Below are 21555 nucleotides of genomic sequence, written 5' to 3' on the forward strand. Positions count from 1 at the left end.
TTCTGTTTGGTAGGAGTTAAACCGGCTTCTCTGAGGAGCTATTTAAACAGACAGGACTGTGGGTGAGGGGAGAAGTAGGATTCTGGGAAATATTCTTGTTTTGAGAAGAAAGGAGAAGGAAGAGGATGGAGCCATGGGGGCATGAACTGAGGGTGAGGGGGTGGGACGGAGTTAAAGGGGCCAGAGGAAAGGAAGCGAGGAGGCCAGGGAAGGGGAAAGGAGGCCTGGTCAGCCCTCCTGCAACTCCTCTGCAGATCATGTGTTCATTGAGCACCTACTACATGCCATCACTGTGCCGGGTGGCAGGGCCGAGGTGCTGGGCAAGATGGACATAGGCCTTTTTCCTCTGCAGACTAGAGGAAAAGACAAGTGTTAACCACATCTTATCTCAAACAGTCTAAGTGTTATTGGACAACACTGAGGCCTGCAGAAGAGCAGATTGCAGGCCACCTGATTTAAAGTCCAGGAACCTGGCCAGTTTTACTCAAAATACACCTGTGACTGTCCATGTTGTAGTTGTGGGTGTGTGAGGAGCACAGGATGGGGCACCTGTGCAGTTTGCCACCTGGCCAGGCAGGTGGGTGCAGAACTGGACAGCAGTGTCTTTATGGAAGACAGCGAGGCCTGGATGAGCACAGGAGGCTGAAATCCGGGACCCTCTCCAGGCACCCACCGCAGACAGGCTCATGTCCCTGTCTGTGTTCCCTGAGGGAATAAGGCATCACTGGGAGCTTCAGCAGATGGTTTTCCAAGTCTTGTCTCCCAAGGGCTTCTTGTGGATGTCACAGAGGTGCCATCCTAGTCTCTGGGACAGGTGGACTGGGGTGCAGGTCGTGAAGGCCAGTAAACACTAGCAGTGCAAGGGCGACTGAGAGTGTACAGAGAGCGACCCTTCAGATCCCACCCTGTCTCAGGGACGTCCCTGCAGAAGGAGGTCACAAGGACCCGGGCACCCAGAGCTGTTCTGCAAGGAAGAGGTCTCTGGTACGTGCGGGGGCAGGCTCAGGACCGCTGGAGCAGTGGATGGACAAGGGGACGCTGCGGCGGGTCAGCTTCGGGTCGCGGGTATGGGTCAGCTTTCCGGGGTGGCGAACGGCTGGGGCTGCAAGGAAAAGGTGGGCCTGGTCGGGGCTGCGAGCTCCGGGGCCGCAGAGCTGCTCGAGATGGTGGCGTCTGTGCGTCCGGAGGCGGCGAGGGGACGCTCTCACAGGCCCTGGGGCGGAGGCCAGCCAGCCGAGCCAGGCGCCCACGCCACTCTGGCCCCTCCGCGGGCGAGCGCCTTACGGGCCGGGGCGTGACTTCGGGCGGGTCCGCTGGGCAGCAGGGCGTGGCCAGGGCGCTGGGGGCGTGCCGGGTAGCTAGGGGTGGGCGTGACATCCGGAGAGGTGGGCGTGGCCAGGGCGCCCAGGTCCGCCCGGGGCGGGGCGGAAGCGCTCTGGGCCCGGGCCGCCGGCGGGGGTCGCTGAGAGCCGTCGGGAGGCCCCAAGGACATGGCGTCCCGGGCCGTGCGCCGCGCGCTCCTGGGCTGGGGCCTGGCGCTGTGCTGCCTGTGGTGCGCGGGCGCGGGGTGGAGGTGAGTGCGCGGGCCGGGAGTGCGGGCCGGTGCCGGGCCGCCCCGCGCCTCCTTCCGCTTTCTGTTCTGGGGCCCGCTCGGCCGCCGGCCCTCGCGTCCCTTCCGCGGCTGCCGCCTGCCCAGCCGCTAGGGGAGCGCCGGCCGTCGCGGCTAACCCCGATGATAACCGTGCAGCGGACACCAACATCGGAAGACCACTTTCTAACCTTTTCCCTGGGGTTTGGGTGAGGGTCCGGCTGATAGCATTTCATAGTTGCACAGTGGGGGGTGGAAAACGGGATTTTACCTTTCAATTAAGCATCATCGCTGTTTTGGAATAGACTTAAGAGACAACTTTGTAGTTCAGAGTCTCCAGAAAGAGTATTTTCTCAGAGCAACGTTTGCATACTTTCCCACTTGCCCTAAGGAAGTAGCCCGTGGGCAGCGCGAGTGCCACCTGCTAGGTGCTCTCCAGCGGTGTGCCGCTGGAGCCCTGCTGCTCTGTCCTCACCTGCCCGCGGAGCTAGTATCAGGAGGCAGCATTAGGGGTACAGGAAGGGCTTGGAACAGTTCCTGATGGATGGAATTCTGGTGTGTTTGCTGGAAACCTTAATTTGCATTATGTGGCGCTCCCAGACTCTCACTTAACTCCTGCAGCTGATGTAATTGTGCTGGTGTGGGAGAGCATGGAGTTAACGCAGACTCCAAGGGCATTTCCCAAGTACTAACTGGGCTTGAAAACGTGGGTCTTCTGTGCTGAGTGACTCTTCTCATGAGCCTGTCTTTGTTTCTTCATGGATAGAGTAGGTCAGATGGGTCTTTGCTCTTGCCTGGATGATAGATGGGAGATTTTGCTACAAACGTTACATATGCTCCAAATCTTGCTGGGTGTATTGTAACATACTGATGTGGACTTCCTGGAAATTGCTTCACTTTGCAGCCTCAGGTTTTGGTAGCACCAGGGCCACGAAGGCCTGACCCCCCCAGCTTGGTTCTCACACTGCAGTTCCTCTCTTTTTCTTTTATGCAGAGAGGGTGCATCATCAGTTCAGATCTCCACCATGATTGTGATTTCCCTACTTACTCAACAGTACACGATTATTTACAGAAGCTTGTGAAACCAGAGTTTTGAGATAAAACTAGGCTCTCTGCTTCACCAATTTCTTCCTAGGTTCTTGTCTGGCAAACTTGAAGACTAAAATCCATGGACAATAACCGAAGGGAAGAGTAGACAGAGTAGGATTTATTGAAGTGAGAAGAGGTAAAACTCACGCCGTGTGGGAGGAGACCTACAGCAGGGAAGTCCACTTTGGTGCTCTGGCTTCAGGACTTACCTGGTTGGGGGTTATGAACACAGACAAATCTATGTCTAACAGGCATTGAAAAATCACCAAGGGCCCTGGTTGTGTCTCTCAGCCTGGGTTTGTTTTTAAATATATATTTTTAAAGTTACCAATGGATGTTTATTTCTATGAGGTGCTGAGAATCAAACCCATACCTGCTAGGGAAGTGTTCTACCACTGAGCTACAATCCCAGCCCTTAGCCTGAGTTTTAATCCTTCCTGTAACAACCATTTGGTGCACTTCACCTTCTATTTTCCCACCTCTCTGGGACCAAGGAGTTGGCTGGAGTGTTCCCATAAATAGTCTTTTACATTTGGAAAACGCCTCCTCAGTTGGTGCGCCTTAATCTTTTTACTGGTTAGCCTCTAAGTGTGGACTCTGCCTTTGAATAAGACCTAAATTGGAGCCCATTGCCTGAGCATTTCTCACCGGATTCTCAACCCTACAGTGTTGCAGATTCTATGCTTAGGAGGAATTTTCCTTATCTGCCTGAGTTCAGGTGTGGTCTGTGGAAGGGTCACTACAATCTCCCCCTCTGGCTAACTTGGGTTTCTCTTCTCCACGTTATTTTGGGCCTGTGTTCCTCACACAGGTAACAGGTGATTGGCTGAGGAATGGGACATATCCTGTCCACCTAGGCCAGTCAGAGCTGCCGGTGAATTGTTTACTGAAAAAGGAAGCATGTGGGGGTCAGCACCTGGGCCCAGTTTGCCAAATGCCAATGTCTCGGCTTGGCACAAGATCACGAGCTACCACACAGCTTTGTAGGTTCAAACAGCAATTCTTTATTCCCGATCTCACACCAGCCTCCACACACGCTCAGGAGAAAATTCCCAATCTCCCGCACAATACACGTCCTAAATACTTTTTCTCCATGGGAACTCAGGCAGCAGGCACGCCCTACTCCCAGCAGCAATAATCTTCAACCTCCAACTTCCCTAAAACTTCTATTGTCTTAAACCGGGAACGCCCTAAACCCAAGGACCGGGATACTTCCTCAAACCTGCAGGATACACCCTAATCCTGGATCCACCCTGGTCATTGAGCAGGGTCACCTTTCTCAAACACACATGCAAGGTCACAGCAAATTTCCAAGGCAAGTCCATTTAACATTGGGTACGCTGGCAAGGATTTCGATGCGTCATTCCTACTTGGCAATGGCGTCATTCCTACTTGGCAATGGCCCTCAGCACCAGTTTATAGAACTGGTCCCTTAACCTCATGTTCCCACCATTCACATCTGTCCACCCCGTCACTGGTTGGAGCCGCTGATTTGGTTCACTCTGGGTCTTTGTAACTGTTAGACCAGGACGCAAGAAAAGACCACTGACTCCAATTAAAATCAAATTAAAGCAAGCTTATTATTTCCACCGGCCGGACTGCCTTTTCCTCCCCAAACGGTGGGAACAAGACAGCAGCCCCACCTTTCCTACAGCCCAGCTTTATAGCCCAGAAAGTTACACAAAAGGGGGGTTACAGATAACAGAACTCTGACAAGCATCACACTAATGGTAGTTTACATTATTTGCTGGCTCCAACATCAGAATTTATGAGGACCATTAGAGCCTCAGAGAGGGTCGTTGTCTGGCCAGGGAAGGCCAATATTTATGAGGTGTCACTAAAGTTTCAGAGAGGGCTGCTATCTGGTCAGAGAGCCAGGCAGGGGTGAGTTCAAGGCACGGGCAGGCATTTCAAGCAGGTTCAGAATTTGCAGTAATTTATAGTAAAGCCGAAATTAGCTTTTCATGGCTTTGTGGTGAGAGGGCTCCCAATTTAATAAAAGATCAGGTTGGGTTTATCAGTAACTCTTGACTTGCTCTGAATTAACTTCAGCCGACTGCTGACCTTTTTCACTTACATGTTTGCCAGCTGCACTTCTACTTTGGTCTCTTTGCATATTGAGCCTTGTAAATATGGTTAGAGGCTCATCATGGTCCGTTTTGTGTGCTGTAGTGAAGTACCTGTGCCAGCTACTTAGGAAGCAAAGGCTGACTTTGCTCCCAGTTCTGGAGGGTCAAGGGCATGGCTGCAGCACCCACTCAGCTCCTGCCAGGACCACATGGCATGGCAGTGGGCACAGGGGCAGGAGGAAGGATCACAGGGCCAGAGGAGCTGAATGGCGGGGGCAGGCTCAGGCCCTGTCACAGCCCTCATCCCTTCCTAGACCACCTCCCAGCAGGGCCCCCTGGAGACCAGGTCCCAACACACCAGTCTGAGGGGACCAACCATGGCGGGCCTCCTGCTGAAGAGCTCGGAGTGTGGGAACTGCAGCTGCACCACCCTCAGCAAAGTCAGGATTGGGCGGGCTTCTGTATTGGGGAGGGGGGTTTGGTGCACGTGAGACACATTAGGAAACACGTGAGAGGGTGTGTAACGGAATGTTTTGAGAAAAACTTTGCTTTGGTGGCAAAGGAGAAGCACAGGGGTCCTGTCCTGGAGGCTGTGATTCTGCGGGTCAGGAGGAACTGGAGGTGGTCCAAGGGCTCCATTCCTGGTGTTCCCTGTTGGCGTGGTCATTCACTTGTTGGTTTGGGGGATGGTCATTCCTTAGATCTTCTGGTGCCATCCCAAAGTCTGAATTATTTCATTCCTATGATGGGCGTGTGTCAAGGACAGATAATGCTGCCTAGGTCAGGGAAGAAAGGGATTAGGGAGGAGCAGGGAGAGAGGAGAAAGACACTTGTCCATTTTTAAAAATAAGTCAGTGGCAGAGCAGCAAGGGCAGGATTCACAGCCTAAGTGGACCCCAGTTACAGGTGCAGCGCCTACACTGCATGACCTGGCGCAGAGTGTACACACGCTCTAGATAACACCGTGACAGGCACTGCACAGGCCGTGTTCCAGGTGACATGCCTGCTGTGTGTGCCCCGGCCATGCTCCAGGAGACGCACATGACGTGCTGTGCGCTGGCATGCTCTAGGTTGCCACGGTGGCTCTGCAGTAGCACCCTGTGATCACATGACAAACCTGCAGAGCAGCCTGTGAATCTGAACCCTGGGTGGCGTAGTGAGGGTAGCCTTCCGCTAGTTGTGTTTTGTTGTTACATGAATTACAAAAAGATACCCGGTTTTCAGGATCTGATGGACTCACAAGTCGTCTGTAAGCGTTTCTGAACTGCTGGGGCAGTGGCAGGAGAAAGGTGCTTCAGGCTCAGTTGGGTCCCTGGGCAGGACCCTCTCTGGCTCACCCCTGCTCGTCCTCTTCTGCTTGTGTGTTCTTTGCCACGTGACGCTGTGTGCCACCAGGCACAAGTTCTTAGAGTGCTTGTTGCCTTCTCTGTGGCTTGGGCACTCCAGGAGGTGGGGGCTTTGTTCCTGATGGTGCCCCTAGTCCCATGGGTACTTAGTGTTGAATGGATGAATTAATTTTTCTGTAACTTTAAAAATGTTACTGAAAAATAAATATTTTGTGTTTTCACAGTGGTGGCCATGAGTGGAAGAAACTAATTCTGACCCAACACTGGCCCCCAACAGTGTGCAAGGTGAGTTTTCCTGGCCCTGGATCCAGGGGACCTGGAGAGTCAGTTTGCTGCATGGGAGCTGCCGTGGGTGCCACTGGCCCACTGACCTCCAGCCTCCTGCCTGCCCCAGGGCGCTGCTCGGCAGAGCTGTGCCTGCCAGCGGGACCCTGCCAGAGGGCTGGGTGCTGTGTCCCAGGGCGGCTGTGGAAGTCACAAGTGGAGTGGCTTAGAACCCCAGAAATGGGTTTGCCCGCAGTTCTGGAGCTGGAAGTTTAAGATGGGGACATGGGTCGGGTCGGTTCCCTCCAGAGGGTTCTGAGGGAGAGTTTGTTCCAGGCTGAGTCCTAGCTTCTGGTAGGGCCACAGTCCTTGGCGTCCTAGGCTCACGGGTGCATGGTCCCAGTGTGCCCCCTTCACGGGCATAGGGGCTTCTCCGCCTCCTGAGTCTACCAGTGGCTGTGTTTAGGGCCCACCCTAATTAAATATGACCTCACCTTATCTTGATGACATCCGCCAAGGCCTTGTTTCTAAGTAAGGTCACAGGTAGAGCTACAGGACAGGGATGTGTCTTTGAGGGACATGGTTCAGACTTGGGTCATTGGAAGCTGGAGCCCTGTCTCCCGTGGGCGGAGGGAGCCGGACCCGTGCCTGCCCCTCTGCTGCTCCGAGTGGCGCCAGCAGCGCCCTTCCCCCTCTGGCTTGGCCTCTCTGTGTCTGCGGCTCTGTCTGCTTTGGGCCCTGTGTCCCTTCAGGCCGGTTTCTGTGTCCAGGCTCTTCCTGTTGGAGCTCACCAGCTGGGACCCTGCTCCCACAGTCCCTGCCTGGCCCGTCCTCTGGCTGGGCAGCTTAGAAGCGCATCTTGTGGGTCACGGCTCCGTTACGGGAATCCATGGCATTGCCAAGCCAGCACTCACTTGAGGACTGGGTCCTGGGCAGGCGGGTTTTACATTTGGAGGCCTCTCCATCATGCGCAGTCCCGTGCCTCACCCGCCCGCCGGGGCCTGCAGGCCTTCTCTGGGCTTCAGCTTCCTCAAGATGGCTTCCTGCTGTCCTCACCCAGTGACGGGAGCTCTCTCCTAGCACGTCCACGATGGCCTTGGACTGCTCCTGTCTCGGCCTTCCACTCCTGCATGGTGTCCCAGTCCCCTCCGGTGCTGTCTCTGTGGCCTAGGGTGGAACAGAGTCATGATGAGGGCGCAGGGCACAGGGTTCGGCCAGCCGGAGCCTGGCCTGCACTCCAGGCGCTGAGCAATGGCTGACGACCTTGGCTTTCTTACTGAGATCGGGATAACCTCCTGTCTTCCCCTCCTTGTGGGTTGGCTTCCGGTTTTCAATACTTATTACTTCACTAGGGTATTTATGCCTGGGAGGAAGCGTGGATGTTTGCTGCATGGGAGCTGCCTTGGGTGCCACTGGCCCACTGATAATGAGAAGAACAGAAATAGCGGTCTCGTTCTGTCCCTGGAGTCGCGGTTCTGAGGACTGGCCTGGAGCCTGCAGCCTGATTTAGTTCCTTCCCTGCAGTGAGCTTGCCGTAGATCAGCGCTGGATGTACCTGGCGTTGATAGCGAACCCGTGCCTTGCTGACGTACAGTGACAGAACTTGGGGTGCTGAGTGAGCTTCACAGTGAACCAACCCTCTCCTGTGTCCTTCTCCCCAGGAAGCTGACAGCTGTCGGGACTCTCTGGACTATTGGACGATACACGGACTATGGCAAGCATCAGACGCCACCGGGCGGTGAAGGGGCAGCAGCTGATTTGAGTTCCAGCTCGTCGCATCTTCACCGTGTTGTGCTTGGTGTTTTGTTAGGAGTTTATACAGTGGGCCGGATCTTTATTTAAAATGTTTTCAGCCTTTCTAACGTAACCCTAATTCCATTGTTTAGTTCTGTGGGCTAGACTATGAACTATCTATTTTAAATATGTGCTAAGAGGTTCTAGGTACATTGTGGGGCCCCCAGATTTTAATTTTATTCTAGTATTTCTTTGGGCCCATAATAAGTGAATGTAAGAATAGATGAATAGGGGAGAGAGAGAGAGAGAGAGAGAGAGAGAGAGAGAGAGAGAGAGAGAGAATCCATGTTGTGCTCACTCCCAGGATCTGAGCTCTCCATTCTGGGTTTGCCTGCTTTCTGCTGGAGCTCTGTGTGCACTCCTGTCATGTTCGGTCCTGTGCATTTGCTTGTGCTGGACGGGGCCCCCTGGCCCAGGGAGGACGGGCTGGTCTGCTCTTCCCCTCCTTCCTTGTTCTTAGTAGGAAACAAACTCGGTGGGACCTGGGCACCCACATCTAGTTCCAGTTCTCTCCAACTCTCCAGTCACAATAGGCCAGCCTCTGGGACCTTGGCCTCCCCTGGACTTTGCCAGGTGCCCTCTGCTGTCCTCAGATGCCCTGTTGTGGCTGCTGCCTCTCTGAGCCTGGAATGAAAACCTACCGGGCTTTCCTCCCTCCTTCCAGCAGGCGAAGGGTGCAGGTTTCTGCAGCTCGGCATCCTGTGCTGTGACCTCGTGGACAGGCTGCACTGGGCGTATGCGTTGGTGTGTCCAGGGTCAGACTTGTCCTGATAGAATACAACTCAGACGCAGGAGTGTGTGTGTGTCCCAACAGATCCAGCAAAGGGTGTCCTTGCTGGTCTTGTCATGGGCCAGGCCCTCTGTGAGCCTGCCGGTCGTGTCACCTCGCCGAGTGCCCTCACCCTGTAGAGGGACACAGGCTGTTCTCAGGCTGTGTTTGGGCATGCCCATGCCCAGGTCAGACCCCCGAGAACCCTCTTGCTGGAAGACGGCTGGGGTGGGGCCGACTCCAAAGTGCCCCTGCTGGGTCGTTTACCGAGCTTCCCCTGCTAACAACCTGTGTGTGTTATTCCTGGGTGTTTTTAACTCTCTTTCCTCTTCAAAAGTAACTCAGACTGCGATATCGGGCATCTGGGCATTCTTTGTTAAATGACTCGTGTGGGCAAAGAGTTCCCAGAGGGAATTTCTCTTTCTGTTCGCTGCAGACTTTAATGTGTGTGTTCTGATGTCATTTCAAGCCAGGCTAATATTTCTTGTTTTGTGTCCTTTCATTTGGATCTCAAGGCCTGACAAAGGAGAAGAATGCAATCGATCGTGGCACTTCAATGTAGACGAGATTAAGGTATTAACTTTTGATTATATTTCTGTTCGGTAAAGCATCGAGCAACATCAACTCTTCTTCCCAGGTGTACCTTCCAAGTCATGTTTCAGATTCCAGGTTGAGGAAGTCTCCTGTAGGATGGAACCCCGGTGACATTTTAATAACTATTGGTACAGAAAACAACCTCATGAGTTAAATGGAAGCCGCCCGTCTCACCCTCTGCCCTGGGTCTGAGCCGCTGCGGGAGCCAGTGTGGGAAGGTGCTCAGGCGGGCCAAGGCGGCCCTGGCGGCCCAGACCTGATGCTCATCTCCAGGCCCTGGGCTCCTGGGTCAGGGCTGCATGGGTTTCTGGTTGGTGCGGGCTGTGTTGTGGTGACTCCAGGCAGCTGTGACCCAGGGAGCGGGCGCAGGGTACTACCTAGGCCGGCCATTCTGGCCATGGTGGGACTGGTTTCCAAGTATAGACCCTGAATGAGGGGATGATGCCCAGTCCACTGCAGAACTCCGGGTAAGGATTAAGTCAGAGGGCTGCAGTGTATGAGCGCTGGCAGCCGAAGAGCTCTTGGACACTTGTCGTCCCTGTGGAGTGTAGAACCCTCCCCACTCACGCATCTGTCCTTGCTTAGAGGAGCCTGCAAATCTTACGTGTAGTCGGGCACACGTCAGGTACCCGGGGTGGTCGGGGGGCAGGGCAGGCCACAGTGTGGACCGAGAGGAGCAGGGCAGGCCTGGAGTGGCCCCTGCGTCCAAGGGGCCTGTGAAGACAGTCAGGGAGGGGAGGTTGATGAAGTAGTGCCACAGGGCTCTGTTCAGGGTCTGTGAAAGGGAGGCCAGGATGCCTTCTGCACTGGGCCTGGGGCAGCTGGTGGACACTCTGCTCCCACGTGGCATCACATCCAACTCAGCACTTGTCCCAAACCAAAGTGGCCTGGGGTGAACCGTAAGTTACATTGTCACCCTGTGTCTTCTCCAGGGGGCTGGTGGTGGCTGAAGATTGAGTGGGGGGGCAGGTGAGGAGGGAGTCTTCTTCTGTTTTGGCAGGGCACTTAACCACTGAGCCACGTCCCCAGCCCTTTTTATTTTTTTATTTTGAGAAAGGGTCTTGCTGAGTTGCTTAGGACCTTGCTAAGTGCTGAGGCTGGCTTTGAACTTGGGATCCTCCTGCCTCAGCCTCCCGAGCTGCTGGGATTACAGGCGTGGCCACGTGCCTGGCTGAGGGAGCTGTCTTGATGGTGGCAGCTCTGAGAGAAGGGGAGGCAGAAGGGTGTGTTTAGAGGGCAGGAGGCCAGTTACTGGAGCGCTGATGGGCACTGAGGGTAGCGTTGGAGATGGAGAAAGCAGTCACCCTCTGTTTATAGGCGCACGGAGCCTCTGTGAACAGGCTTCTTGTCGGCATGCACTGAGGTGCCTCCGTGTCTTTTCTGGCTTGGTGTCTTCTTCTTTTAGTGCTGAGTGATAGTCCAGGGTCTGGACACCTGTGTAGCCTCTCGTCCATCAGGCCCTCGTACGATCGGTCAGATCTTAAGAAACACTTTGCAGGACTACTTCACTCACCTGAGAGTTGTACATCAGCACACGGCTGAATGTCTGAAGACGTTAGCTTACCCACTCGCCTTCTGGGCTTTGTGTTTGCCGGGTCTGGTGGAGACTGCTTTCACTTATTTTAAAAATTATGTGTAGGACCTCGTGCCGGACATGAAGATATACTGGCCCGATGTCATTCACCCCTCTTCCAACCGCACCCAGTTCTGGTAAGTGGCAGCCGTCCTGCCAGGCTGGGGAGCTGCTTGGTGCACTCTGAAGGGGAGCTCTGTGGGCGACGTGGGGAGCAGGCGGGGCGGGGGCACCTGTCTTCTGGGGCTGGGAAGCAGGAACACCCTGGATATGGGATGACTCCTTTCGCCAGTCTTGGTGGCTTTCTCTGGTGGGGAAGAGGCGGGGGACAGCAGAATTGACCTTACAAAGGTGTTTTGTCTCCTGTGTGCTTTCATTCACTACTTCACTTAAGATTTTTCTCTACTAAAGACAAAATAAGTGAAGTACTTGCATGTCTTCATCCAAATTAGTCAGGAGTGAGTATTTCTTGGGGATATTGTGCTGTTCTCTTGAAATACATTTTAAAAACAAGACCTACCTACAGATCATGACCTCACCCACGTCTGGGGAGTAGAGAAGGGGGGCTCCTTGCCTGAGGCCCCGTTCACAGCACCTACCCGTCCTCCCAGGCAGAGCTTCTGTGAGCTCTCACCTGTCACCCAGGAGTGGGCGCCCCAGGCAGAAGGGCTGCAGTCAGCTCAGGAGAGCGTCTAGAGTCATGGCTTTATAAAAAGATAAAACTGACATGCCTTTTATTTGCATTGTTTCAACTGAAGGTAATTCTTTTCCCCAACATGTTTCTCTAATATGACAACCTGTGATTCAGATTATAACTAATCTTTCCCAGAAAGATTAATCAGCCTAGAAATATTTTTATGTACGATTTTCAGGGAAAAAAAGAAAAGCAGAGTTTAGCAAAAGGCTTTTTGTAATGATGGAGTGCAAGAGATGACCCCCTGGCTGACCGGCCAGCCTGTCCTTCATGGAGCCTCTCCCACTAGAATCTGGTTGCTGACGAGCTCAGGCCTCAGCACTTGTTCTGCAGCCTACATTCCAGGAAGTGGCTTCAGAATAGGTCATTACCATCGTGAGCGGAAGCAGGGAACAGGAGAAACCTCTGCGTGTACTTCCGTGTGTTTCAAATGATGACCCTGGTCACGGAGCCGGAGAGTGTTCAAGTACTGGAGAGAGGCAGCCTAAAAAGGGGGAAGGTGGACTCTGGCTCCTGGTTTTGGGGTTTGGGTCCATGGTTGCGTGCCCCAGTGGCTGTGGGCCTTCGGTGGCCCACATAGTGCCTCATGGCAGGAGCGCTTGGCGGAGGCGGCTGCTGCTCCTGTCGGCTGGGAACAGGAAGGGGGGGTCCCAGTTCCCCTCAGAGGCACACCCTGCTGACTAGTTCCTCCCGCTAGGCCCACCTCTCTGTAAGTCCCCACCACCTCCCGGTGGCCCGCAGGCTGGGGTGACCAAGCCTGTGATACTGGGCCGTGGGGACGTTTTAGATCCAAGCTGCAGCAGTGACTCGGTCGGCAAAACCCGGCTCTCCAGGGGAGCCCTGTGTCCTGATGGAGGAGCCAGATTTCAGTCAGATCACAGATAAACCAGCCAACAGAGAAGACGGCCTCCGAGCTGGTCCTGCTGCTTAGGGCAGCATGGGCAGGGTACGGGGCCGCCTGTGTGCTCTGGCACAGGCAGATGATTACTGTCCTTCTGCAAGCTGAACGGCGAATCACCGCTCAGCCTCTGTTCCCAACAGAGGGCAGCCATGCCCCTGGTCAGCGTTCCCACTGCTGAGAGCGCCTCGCACACCCGAGGGGAAGGGGTGCTCCTGTCTGCCTCCCGAGGCCTCACTCCCTGGCTCTGCATCCATCAGGTGTCCCCAGCTTTCCACAGGGAAGCGTCCGGGGAGGGAGGCGTACAGAGAACATGGTGAACCCCACCCAATCCAGCGTGCGTAGGAGGGCGTCTTGGCATTTATGGCTTGAGGTTTAGGATAGTTCCTAAGATCAGCCACCATGAAGAGCATGTATAACAGCCCTCTACAGAGTAAGGGCTTCGGTTCTGTTTTCTGATTCTTGTAAGAAAACGAATGAGATTTAGGTCACGCCCAGCTTGACCATGCAGCCTCCCGGGGGCTGTGTCAGCCTGAGGGGCACCTGAGGGCTATGTGCCTCTCAGCGCTGACCGGAAGGTGATGTTGAGGGTGACCCCTAGGGCCTCTACCCCAGGCCCTGCTCTGCCCTTGGTGGGCCAGCCAAGGCTTGTCCAAGGAGAGGGCAGCACCCAAGACACCTGGGATTAGTAACCAACCTTGTCGATGGTAAATGAAAGACTGTCCAGGTCTAAGTGATGTGAGTAAATATTGTGAGCTACATTACTATCAATATTTTCACATATTCCTACCTCTAAGGTCGATGGAGTCAAGCTTGCTCTGAAGGTAAGAGTAGTTGACTTTTTTGACATTAATAGTCAGTGTTACTGTGCGCTGAGCACGATATTTGCTTCTTTGCTCACCACAGCATCCCTGTGGGACAGGCCACAGGTCATTCCATCACTCTGGTTTCTCTGCAGTTACCGTTCAGCCTCTCCTTGCTGGACCGTGGAATATAGAAAGTGGAGATAGTTTGCCTGGAAACTTCTGGATGGAGAAGGCTAGTTATTCACCTGTGTCCACCCTTCCTGTGTCCACCCTCCCTGCTTTCCCCAGGTCCCAGAAGCTCGTCACCTCTATCCCAGTTCTCTAAAACTCCTACTGTAGGTGAACTTTGCCACGAGTTAATGCACAGATTGTGCTTTCGAAGGACTCATGTTAAGTGCTCTGTAAGTGGTGGCATAAGTCTTATCTATTAAAGCTTCACGAGTTGATCCCTGATGGACCTGGGGGTCTGACCCCCCTTGGTCTTCCGTGCTAACCCTGGTTGTATCTGAATTGTCAAGTTGTCAGCCGTCCTGAGGTGGGTGCACGTTCTGTTCAGCGTTTGATTGGATGGCAGTGTGGCGTGCAGGGCCCTGACCTGGGCATCGAGATGGTTCAAGGGCAGGCTCTGGGACAACCTGGTCCTGTGACCTTCAGCAGGAGACCTAGCCCCTTGCATACGCAGCTCCCGTTGCTGAATGGGCAGTAGTGCCCTGCCCCGCAGTGTTGTGAGAGCCAAGTGGAGAGCGTGAGCCGTGGGGTAGACTACAGTAGAACCTCAGGAGCTGGCAGAAGCCATGGTTTTCGGGAACAAACTGCTGCTCATCTTCGGCTTGGTCAGGGCCCTTGGCTGTGTGTGGTTGTCTCCTGTGGAAGGGCTGCACCCACTGTAATGGTCAGTGGTGGCCGAGAGGGGCCTGGCGGAGCCATCCTGGGTGATGGATCTTGTGCCTTTCTCGGCCTCCTGCGTAGGAGCGGGCTGTGCTGCTGTGGAGCTGCCCGGTCTGTTGCAGCAGACTGCCCGCAGCTGGGTGGGCATCTGGACAGTGGTGTTTCTTTGTCTCACTTGGAGTGTTCTGCTGAGCCAGCCGATTGCTGGGGTGAGCTGCTGGGAGGTAGGAAGCGGAGGCACAGGGGGCGCCTTGGGCACGGGCCTGTTCCTGGAGCCTTGTCCCAAGCGCAGGTGAAGTAGGTGCTGATGCTGCGGATGCTGTTTGCCTTCCCGTTGGTGAGGGTGTCCATTGGTGAGGGTGGTGGCGTGGCCCAGGTGCTGGGCCGTGTCTGAACCCTGCTCTGAACCCCCAGGAGGCATGAGTGGGAGAAGCACGGCACCTGCGCTGCCCAGCTGGACGCCCTGAACTCAGAGAGGAAGTACTTTGGGAAGAGCCTGGCTCTGTACAAGCAGGTGGACCTCAACAGGTGGGTGTGTCCTCTACAGGCTCCCAGCCTGGGCCCAGGGCAGGGGTGAGTGTGGACGGTGATCTGCTGGCAGCCCCTGCCGCCCCTGAGCCTCACAGTCAGTGGCTCAGGCTGCAGCTGCCTCCCTGGGCACTGACCTGCTGTGAAGTAGCCGGTCGGCCCAGTGGGGGGTAGCGAGGTGGCAGAGCTATTGCCCTGCCGTCTGAACAGCCACTTTCCGAGTGCCCAGTGAGTCTGCAGCCTGTGGGACTGGAGCGGGCAGGAGCAGCGGGCCAGAGTCCTTGAGCCCTAGAAGTACCCCAGGCCCGCGGACCTGCCCCTGCCTGCCCTCGCCTCATCCCTGGAGTCGGGGAGTGGGCTATCACCAGGCAGGAGCCAGTGAACTTGTGAGGAGGTGTGTCCTGCAGGGGCCAAGTCAGTCCACTCATTGCCAGTCTGGTCACTGAGAGGGCTCAGGGCCAGCCCTGCCCCTCCACCTAGACACGTGTTTACTGTTCCTTATTGTGAGTGATCATGATAAGCCAGGGACAAGTTTTGAAAAGTGACAGGACAGCGAGGGCGTGTCAGCCGGGAGCCCGGCCTGCAGGGGGCTGAGTGTGCTGCCCCCTGCTCCAACTCACCCCAAGTGGTGGAGGGCCGGGGCCTCCTGGGTGGGATCGCTGCCCTTATCCAAGACCCCAGGGAACTGCCCCTTGTGAGGACAGCGAGCGGCGCGGGCCACGAGGAATGAGCTGGCATCAGGCACCAGATCTGGCTGCACCCGTCTCTGGCTTCCTGGCCTCCAGACTGGAGATACGTGCCTGCTGACCTAAAGAAGGGGAAGAGGAGATTACGCAGTGTCTGCGCTGCTGCCTGCTTTCATCCGGGAGGTTTTCCTTCAGACGAGACGCGTCCCAGGACCCTTCACTCCTCAGCCATGTCCTGGGTGCTCAAATGGGATTTATTTAGAAGATGAATAAGCTCCCCTGGTTCTGTAGTCACCTGCCCTGCCTCCTCAGAGCCTGAAGGCATCCCCGTCTCACACAGACAGGTTCCTGCATCTTTGGGATCAAAAACAGGGAAATCTGAATCGATGGGCCAGACCCAGGACAGGAGGGGAGATGGAGGCGTGTCCAAGGGCACGCTGTGGAGGAGTTGGAAGCTGACGTGTGCTGGCCCTAAAGTGACGTTGTCTGCCTCCTGGGTCACCTTCCATGTCTCAGGGCGGATGGCTGGGTGGCCTCACGGTCTTGAAATCTGCAGTGTCCAGTGCACTCCCTAGGAGGTGCCCGGCCGGCAGAGTGTCACAGATGAGCTGTGGACTATGTCCATTTGACCTGTAGCTTCTTCTAGAGGGAGCAGTGTTCTTTTAGCAAGAACAGGACCCGTGGAGGGGCCTCTGCAGAAAGACGCATCTGCACACGACCCAGGTCCCTCCGCGGTGTGAGCTGAGGCTGGCTCTGCACCCAGGGCTTTATTCATCCAAACAGAAAAAGGAGAATAAGTAGATATTTGTCGAGTTTTTAAGTAAGGCATCTAAACAATCAAGTGGTGTCTTTTTGCAGCTTTTGAAATGTAGTAGTTTTCTGCATGTTCACCTTTGCAGAAGCGTAGCCCTGGAGTTTCTGGGGTAACTGGGAGGCCAGAGCTGCTGGCCCCATGCTGGGGCAGGCCTGCTGAGGGGACGCATACTGGGACTGCACTGCTTTTGCAGAGAATCAGTTATAGAAAAATTACCTGCTTTCCAGTTTCTCCAAGGAAAATACAATTAAGAAGTTGAAATCCAAAACAAGAACCCTTACTTTTTTTTTTTAATAAACCATTGCAAATTATCTTTTTGTTATAGGATGTAAACAAGTTATCAGGAACTGTAGGCAGGTATCTTTGTTTTGTTTTGAACTCTTAATCACTGACCACATCACCAGCCCTTTTTATATTTTGTTGTGTGACAGGGTCTTGCTAAGTTGCGTAGGGCCTTGCTAAGTTACTGAGGCTGGCCTTGAACTCCCCATCCTCCTGCCTCAGTATCTCCCTGCCTCAGCCTCCCGAGCCTTTGGCATTGTAGGCATGGCCACTGTGCCCAGCCCTATAGACAGTTTGTGATTCACTGTAACATGAGGGTGGCAGACGTGAAGCTGCAGAGCACCTGTGGGGACCACATGAGCACCTACAGGTGAAGACCTGGGGTGGACGCCCCACTGACCTTGCGCACCGTGTGGGTGGACTAGGTGCCCTGTTGCCTGTCCTTCTCTCATTGCCTTTTTTCCATGGTCACCTGTGTCAGAAGGCACTGCCCAATCGAGATAGAACCTGAGCTGCAGAATTCACTGTCTCCCATGACCCCTTTAAAGTAGAAGAACAGGTAAAGCTAATTGTAATCATGTATTTTACTTAACTCAGTTTACCTAAGGTATTATCATTGCAGCTCACAGGAAGTATTTTTAAAACCCAAGATATTTCATGCTTTCTCTTGTCGAGGGGATGCAGAAGGCACAGGGCAGGCCGTGGAATGTTTCTGTGGGCTGGGGCCTTTCTAGGGCTTGGAGGACCCTTGCCTGCCACCATTTCCTGCTGGTCCTGGGAGCACTGCAGCTGGCTGAGGACAAGTCAGTCCCCAGGGAGTGCTTGGGAGGGGCCGTCTGGGACTTGGCACTGAACCTCCACAGCTTAGTCCGTTGGGTGGCTCCGTGGTGGGCTCTCTGAGGCCATGCGTCAGGACGTGATTCAAGGTTGACAGGTGTGTGACATATTTAAAGACTTGGCTAGATGCAGCTTTCTGGGATAAGCCAGGATTCCAGAAGTCAGCCGCTAAAAATCTTTAGAACAGGTGCCTCCTGGGAGGCTGTGGAGGGGACGATGGGGAGGCCCAGGAGTGGACAGTGCTGTGGAGCCCTTGCATGGCTTCCGGAAGGTGCAGATGGAAAGCACCTGTACTGAGGGTGAGAGGGGCAGGGCAGCACCTCGGCAGCTGTCCCTGCAGCAGATGTAGTGCCCAGGGTCACAGATAAAGCACCCTCCTGTGTGAGTGTCTTGATTCTCTCTATGAAATAAGCTTCAGAAGGCCAAAGAAGCAAGCCTGCTTTCTACAGCTCACTGTGTCTCCTTGATTCCAGCATGCTCCTGAAGTTTGGGATCCGACCCTCCGTCAATTACTACCACGTGAGTGTGGCCTTTGCCCGGGACCCCTGCGTGTTGCTGCACCCCTGAGCCACAGTCGGGCTTTAGAGTGACCCAACGTGACCCTTCTCCTGCTCTAGCTAGCTTCCCCGTGGTGTTTTCCTGTCTGCACGCGGAGTGTGACAAAGGCTACCTAGACCAATGGTTGGGACGCATTCGTGGCCTGTGCTCGGTCGCGGTGTGCTCCACAGTCTGGGGGCAGGTGGAATTTGAGTTTGAAAAAGGGACATCCATTTTTATAATACGTGATGTTTGAGAAAAAAGCATTTTTTTGTGCTAGAACTGTGTGATGTGGAAATGGAAGCCTGGACAGGTCTGATGGCCTGAAAAGGAAGGAAAGCTCTTGGTCCTGGGCTGACAGTTCTCTTGGCCTGCGGCTGCATGCGCTCTGCTAGGAGCTGCTGTGGTCCACAGTGGAGCAGAGTGGCTCAGCTTCCTGACAGCTGCAGCAGAGACAGACACGTCCCCTGCAGAACCTGAGGTGCTACCTCCGTCTTAGTGGCTCTCAGGCTCTGGCCTTAGGGCAGTGCTCAGGTTCTTAGGCAGCCGGTGTGCTTGTCAGGGTGTGGACGTTACACAGGGTGAGAGTGCCTGTTCAGCAGCCTGACAGCTTGGGCCAGGGCCGGACCCTGAGCGGCTGTTTTGGCCTCCGAGGAGCCAGCAGCTTTGCTGCTGCTGTCCGTGGTGTCTGCCGGACTGGAGACGTTTCCCCAGTTCTCCTCTGGTCCCCCCTCCATGGAGCCCTAGGCTTGAGGAGGGTGCAGCTGCTGCACCTTGAAGACCTCCCTGCCCAGGCAGCCGCATGGCCCTCTCGGGCCTGCTTTGGCCTCACGTTCCCGTAGACAGGGTGGTGGGTTTTAGGTTTTTGGGCAGAACTTGGGGTTCAAAGACCCATCTGAGTGCTGAGCCTGTGAGCTCTGGGCGCTCTCTAAGGTGCAGGAAATACACAGAGGTGACCCAGGGGTCCCTGCTGTGAGAGTGAGTCCAGTTGGCAGGCTTCCTGCTCTGTGTCCAGCATGCAGCTGGACACACACTGTTGAGCTCTGAGAGAGCTCCCGAGCAGAGGCTGCCTAGGAAAGGTGTTTTTTTAGTTGTAGATGCACACGGTACCTTTATTTTTATGTGGTGTTGAGGATTAAACCTGCTGCCTCATAGGTGCAAGGCAAGTGCTCTGCCACTGAGCCACAATCCTAGCTCCAAAAGGTATAGTTGAAACCAAGGCACAGCATTTGTGAGCACTGGAGGAGCGTCCCAAGTGGGAGGGCCAAGAGTGGTGCTGAGGGACAGCAGGTGCCACCGCAGGGACTCAGGAGCAAGTGCCCCAGGAGGGCTGCAGAGCTGGGAGCCATGTCTCTCTCTGCTCAGCTGCCTAGAGCTGGGGGGATCCAGAGAGGCGCCCTCCTGGGAGGAGTGGGGGCCTAGGCCTCTGGGACTCAGCAAGGGGCCGGGTGACAGGATCCAGCCTGGGCAGTTTGAACTTAAGTTCTCTGAAAGATCCAGGAGGAGAGCGGACAGGGAGGGAGCTGGGAAAGAAGGCATCCAACACCAGGCAGGGGAAGGGGTGGGGAGAGCAGGGCGGCAGGGAGGGGCTTTGCACAGTGTTGGACAGGATGAGGATTGGAAGCATCTACCGCAGAGGCGGAGCACCAAGGGCTGCAGATGGCCCCGGGAGGTGTGAGTCCCCAGGGTCAGTACAGGAGAGGGGTGGGGGGTGGGGTGTCCCCAGTGGGGCAGGGCTGGGGGTCGGAAGCATGTAGCTGAGGGTCGAGAGGGGGGTGCTCTGAGCCAGTGCCTGTCTTCTGAAAAGGAGGTGGTTGCTGTGTGGTGTGGGGAGAGGCTTGCAGAGTGGGCGGGCTGGAAAGGCCTGAGGCTGCAGGGCATGGGCAGGAGCTGGCTTCAGGGGGCTGCGGTCTGGGTGTTTGAGGAGGGTGGAGAGGAGAGGCTGGGCTGGGCACAGAGGGCGGTGGGAGGGGAGTCAGCTTGCAGTAGAGAGGACTCGTGGATGGGCCCAGTCCACCATGTGCTCTCCTCAGGGAGGGGGTGGCCGTCATTGTCACGTCTCTCAGAGCTGAGCCAGGAGCTCTCTGGGAGAAGGCGGCTTGACGCTGCAGTTGCTTTTAGTGCGTCACACTCTGTCCTCTGTGACCTTTCCTGTTGAGGCGTCACTTCTAATACACCTTTATTTAACGTCAGATTGCAGATTTCAAAGATGCCCTCACCAGAGTCTATGGAGTGGTACCCAAGATCCAGTGCCTTCCACCACAGCAGGTCAGGCGTGCCGTGCTCTCTCATCCTGGCTGTCCTTATCGAGAGGACAAGGTCACTTTCCTGGCAGCTCTGTCTGCACCACAGCATTCCAAGGGGTGGAGCCGCGTTTGTGCATGTGTGTCTGTACTTGTGCTGACACATGCTACGTGTGTGTGCACACGACAGACATGTGCTGTGGGCACTAGTGCAGGTGCACACGTGTGTGTGGGGGGGGGGTGTTGTGTGTGCGTGCACTGCGGTGTGTTTTGGGATAACCGTGTTTCTTCAGTGCCATGCTAGAATAGGCTTTGTCCTCTTGCCACTTGCCCTGAGGAGGACATAGCTGGTGTACAGGGACGGGTGGAGTGTGGAGAAGGAAGTGAGGATTTTAGTAAGTTGAACATTTCTAAGTTAGAGAGTTTCTAAGTTTCTGTGTTGCTACTCTTAATTATTTAAACTACAGTTTTCTGTCAGATTTATAGACAAAACTGTAGTTTCTTTCTTCAGCCAAAAAACACACGGGTTATTTTAGCAAGAGGGTAGTACGTGCTATGAAGTCGTGGTTCTCTCGGGTTCTCGGTGTGGGTGTGAAGTGTGCACTTGGTCCGCCTTCCAAGGTCCCTTCCAAGCTAAGAGCGCCTTCCTTCCCGGGGGCTGCCAGGCTGGTGGGCGTGAGGCTCAGCGGAGGAGCCGTGCTTCTGTGAGTCTCCTGTGCCTACCAGCCTTCCTCTGCTGCCGGGCTTTGCTCCTAGTCTGGCGCCTGCTTGGTTCCCAAGGCGTTTCTAAAGCTTCGGGATCCTGAAGCTGTGAAGGTGATCCGAGATCTGAATGCTGAAGTGCCTGTCATCTTTGTTTTTAGGATGAGCAGGTGCAAACCATTGGTCAGATAGAGCTGTGCTTCACCAAGGAGGACTTGCATTTGCGGAACTGCACCGAGCCAGGGGAGCAGCTGTCCGCCAAGCAGGAAGCGTGGCTGGCCGAGGGCGCTGCGGCACAGGGGATGGCCGTCTGTGAAGATGGCCCAGTCTTCTACCCGCCTCCAGCAAAGACCCAGCGTTGATCCCCAGATTTGGAAATATTCTGTTTTATAAAAAAGAGATTCACAAATCACTGCTTTTTAAACATGATTCCAAAGCCTTTTAAAGTGTTCTCTGCTTTTTCCTCCCATGTCTGCGAAGTGATTTTGACCCTGCCTGGTCACCTGCGCTCCCGGCTCCTCTTCTGTGGACTTAGGTCTGCAGCCGAGGTTGTA

The 21555-nt window shown here is 55.0% G+C and overlaps 1 protein-coding gene across 1 annotated transcript; it reads left to right on the top strand.

Annotated features, from left to right (window-relative positions):
• The first annotated feature begins 1389 nt into the window (after nt 1–1389).
• Nucleotides 1390–21447, top strand: Rnaset2 (ribonuclease T2). Its single transcript, XM_078018755.1, has 9 exons — nt 1390–1573; nt 6317–6377; nt 8018–8070; nt 9435–9492; nt 11153–11223; nt 14787–14900; nt 17993–18038; nt 20250–20324; nt 21163–21447. Exons 1-9 carry the CDS (start codon nt 1491–1493, stop codon nt 21361–21363), a joined length of 762 nt encoding a protein of 253 aa, XP_077874881.1. The 5' UTR covers nt 1390–1490; the 3' UTR covers nt 21364–21447.
• Nucleotides 21448–21555: the final 108 nt, after the last annotated feature.

This window comes from Ictidomys tridecemlineatus, chromosome 8, assembly GCF_052094955.1.
Source record: "Ictidomys tridecemlineatus isolate mIctTri1 chromosome 8, mIctTri1.hap1, whole genome shotgun sequence".
Lineage (NCBI taxonomy): Eukaryota > Metazoa > Chordata > Mammalia > Rodentia > Sciuridae > Ictidomys > Ictidomys tridecemlineatus.

Coding starts and splice junctions, on each gene's coding strand:
- Rnaset2 (XM_078018755.1), top strand. CDS start 1,491: ATGGCGTCCCGGGCCGTGCGCCGCGCGCTCCTGGGCTGGGGCCTGGCG. Junction 14,901..17,992: donor AAGCAGGTGGACCTCAACAG/GTGGGTGTGTCC, acceptor CCTTGATTCCAG/CATGCTCCTGAAGTTTGGGA. Junction 20,325..21,162: donor AGTGCCTTCCACCACAGCAG/GTCAGGCGTGCC, acceptor CTTTGTTTTTAG/GATGAGCAGGTGCAAACCAT.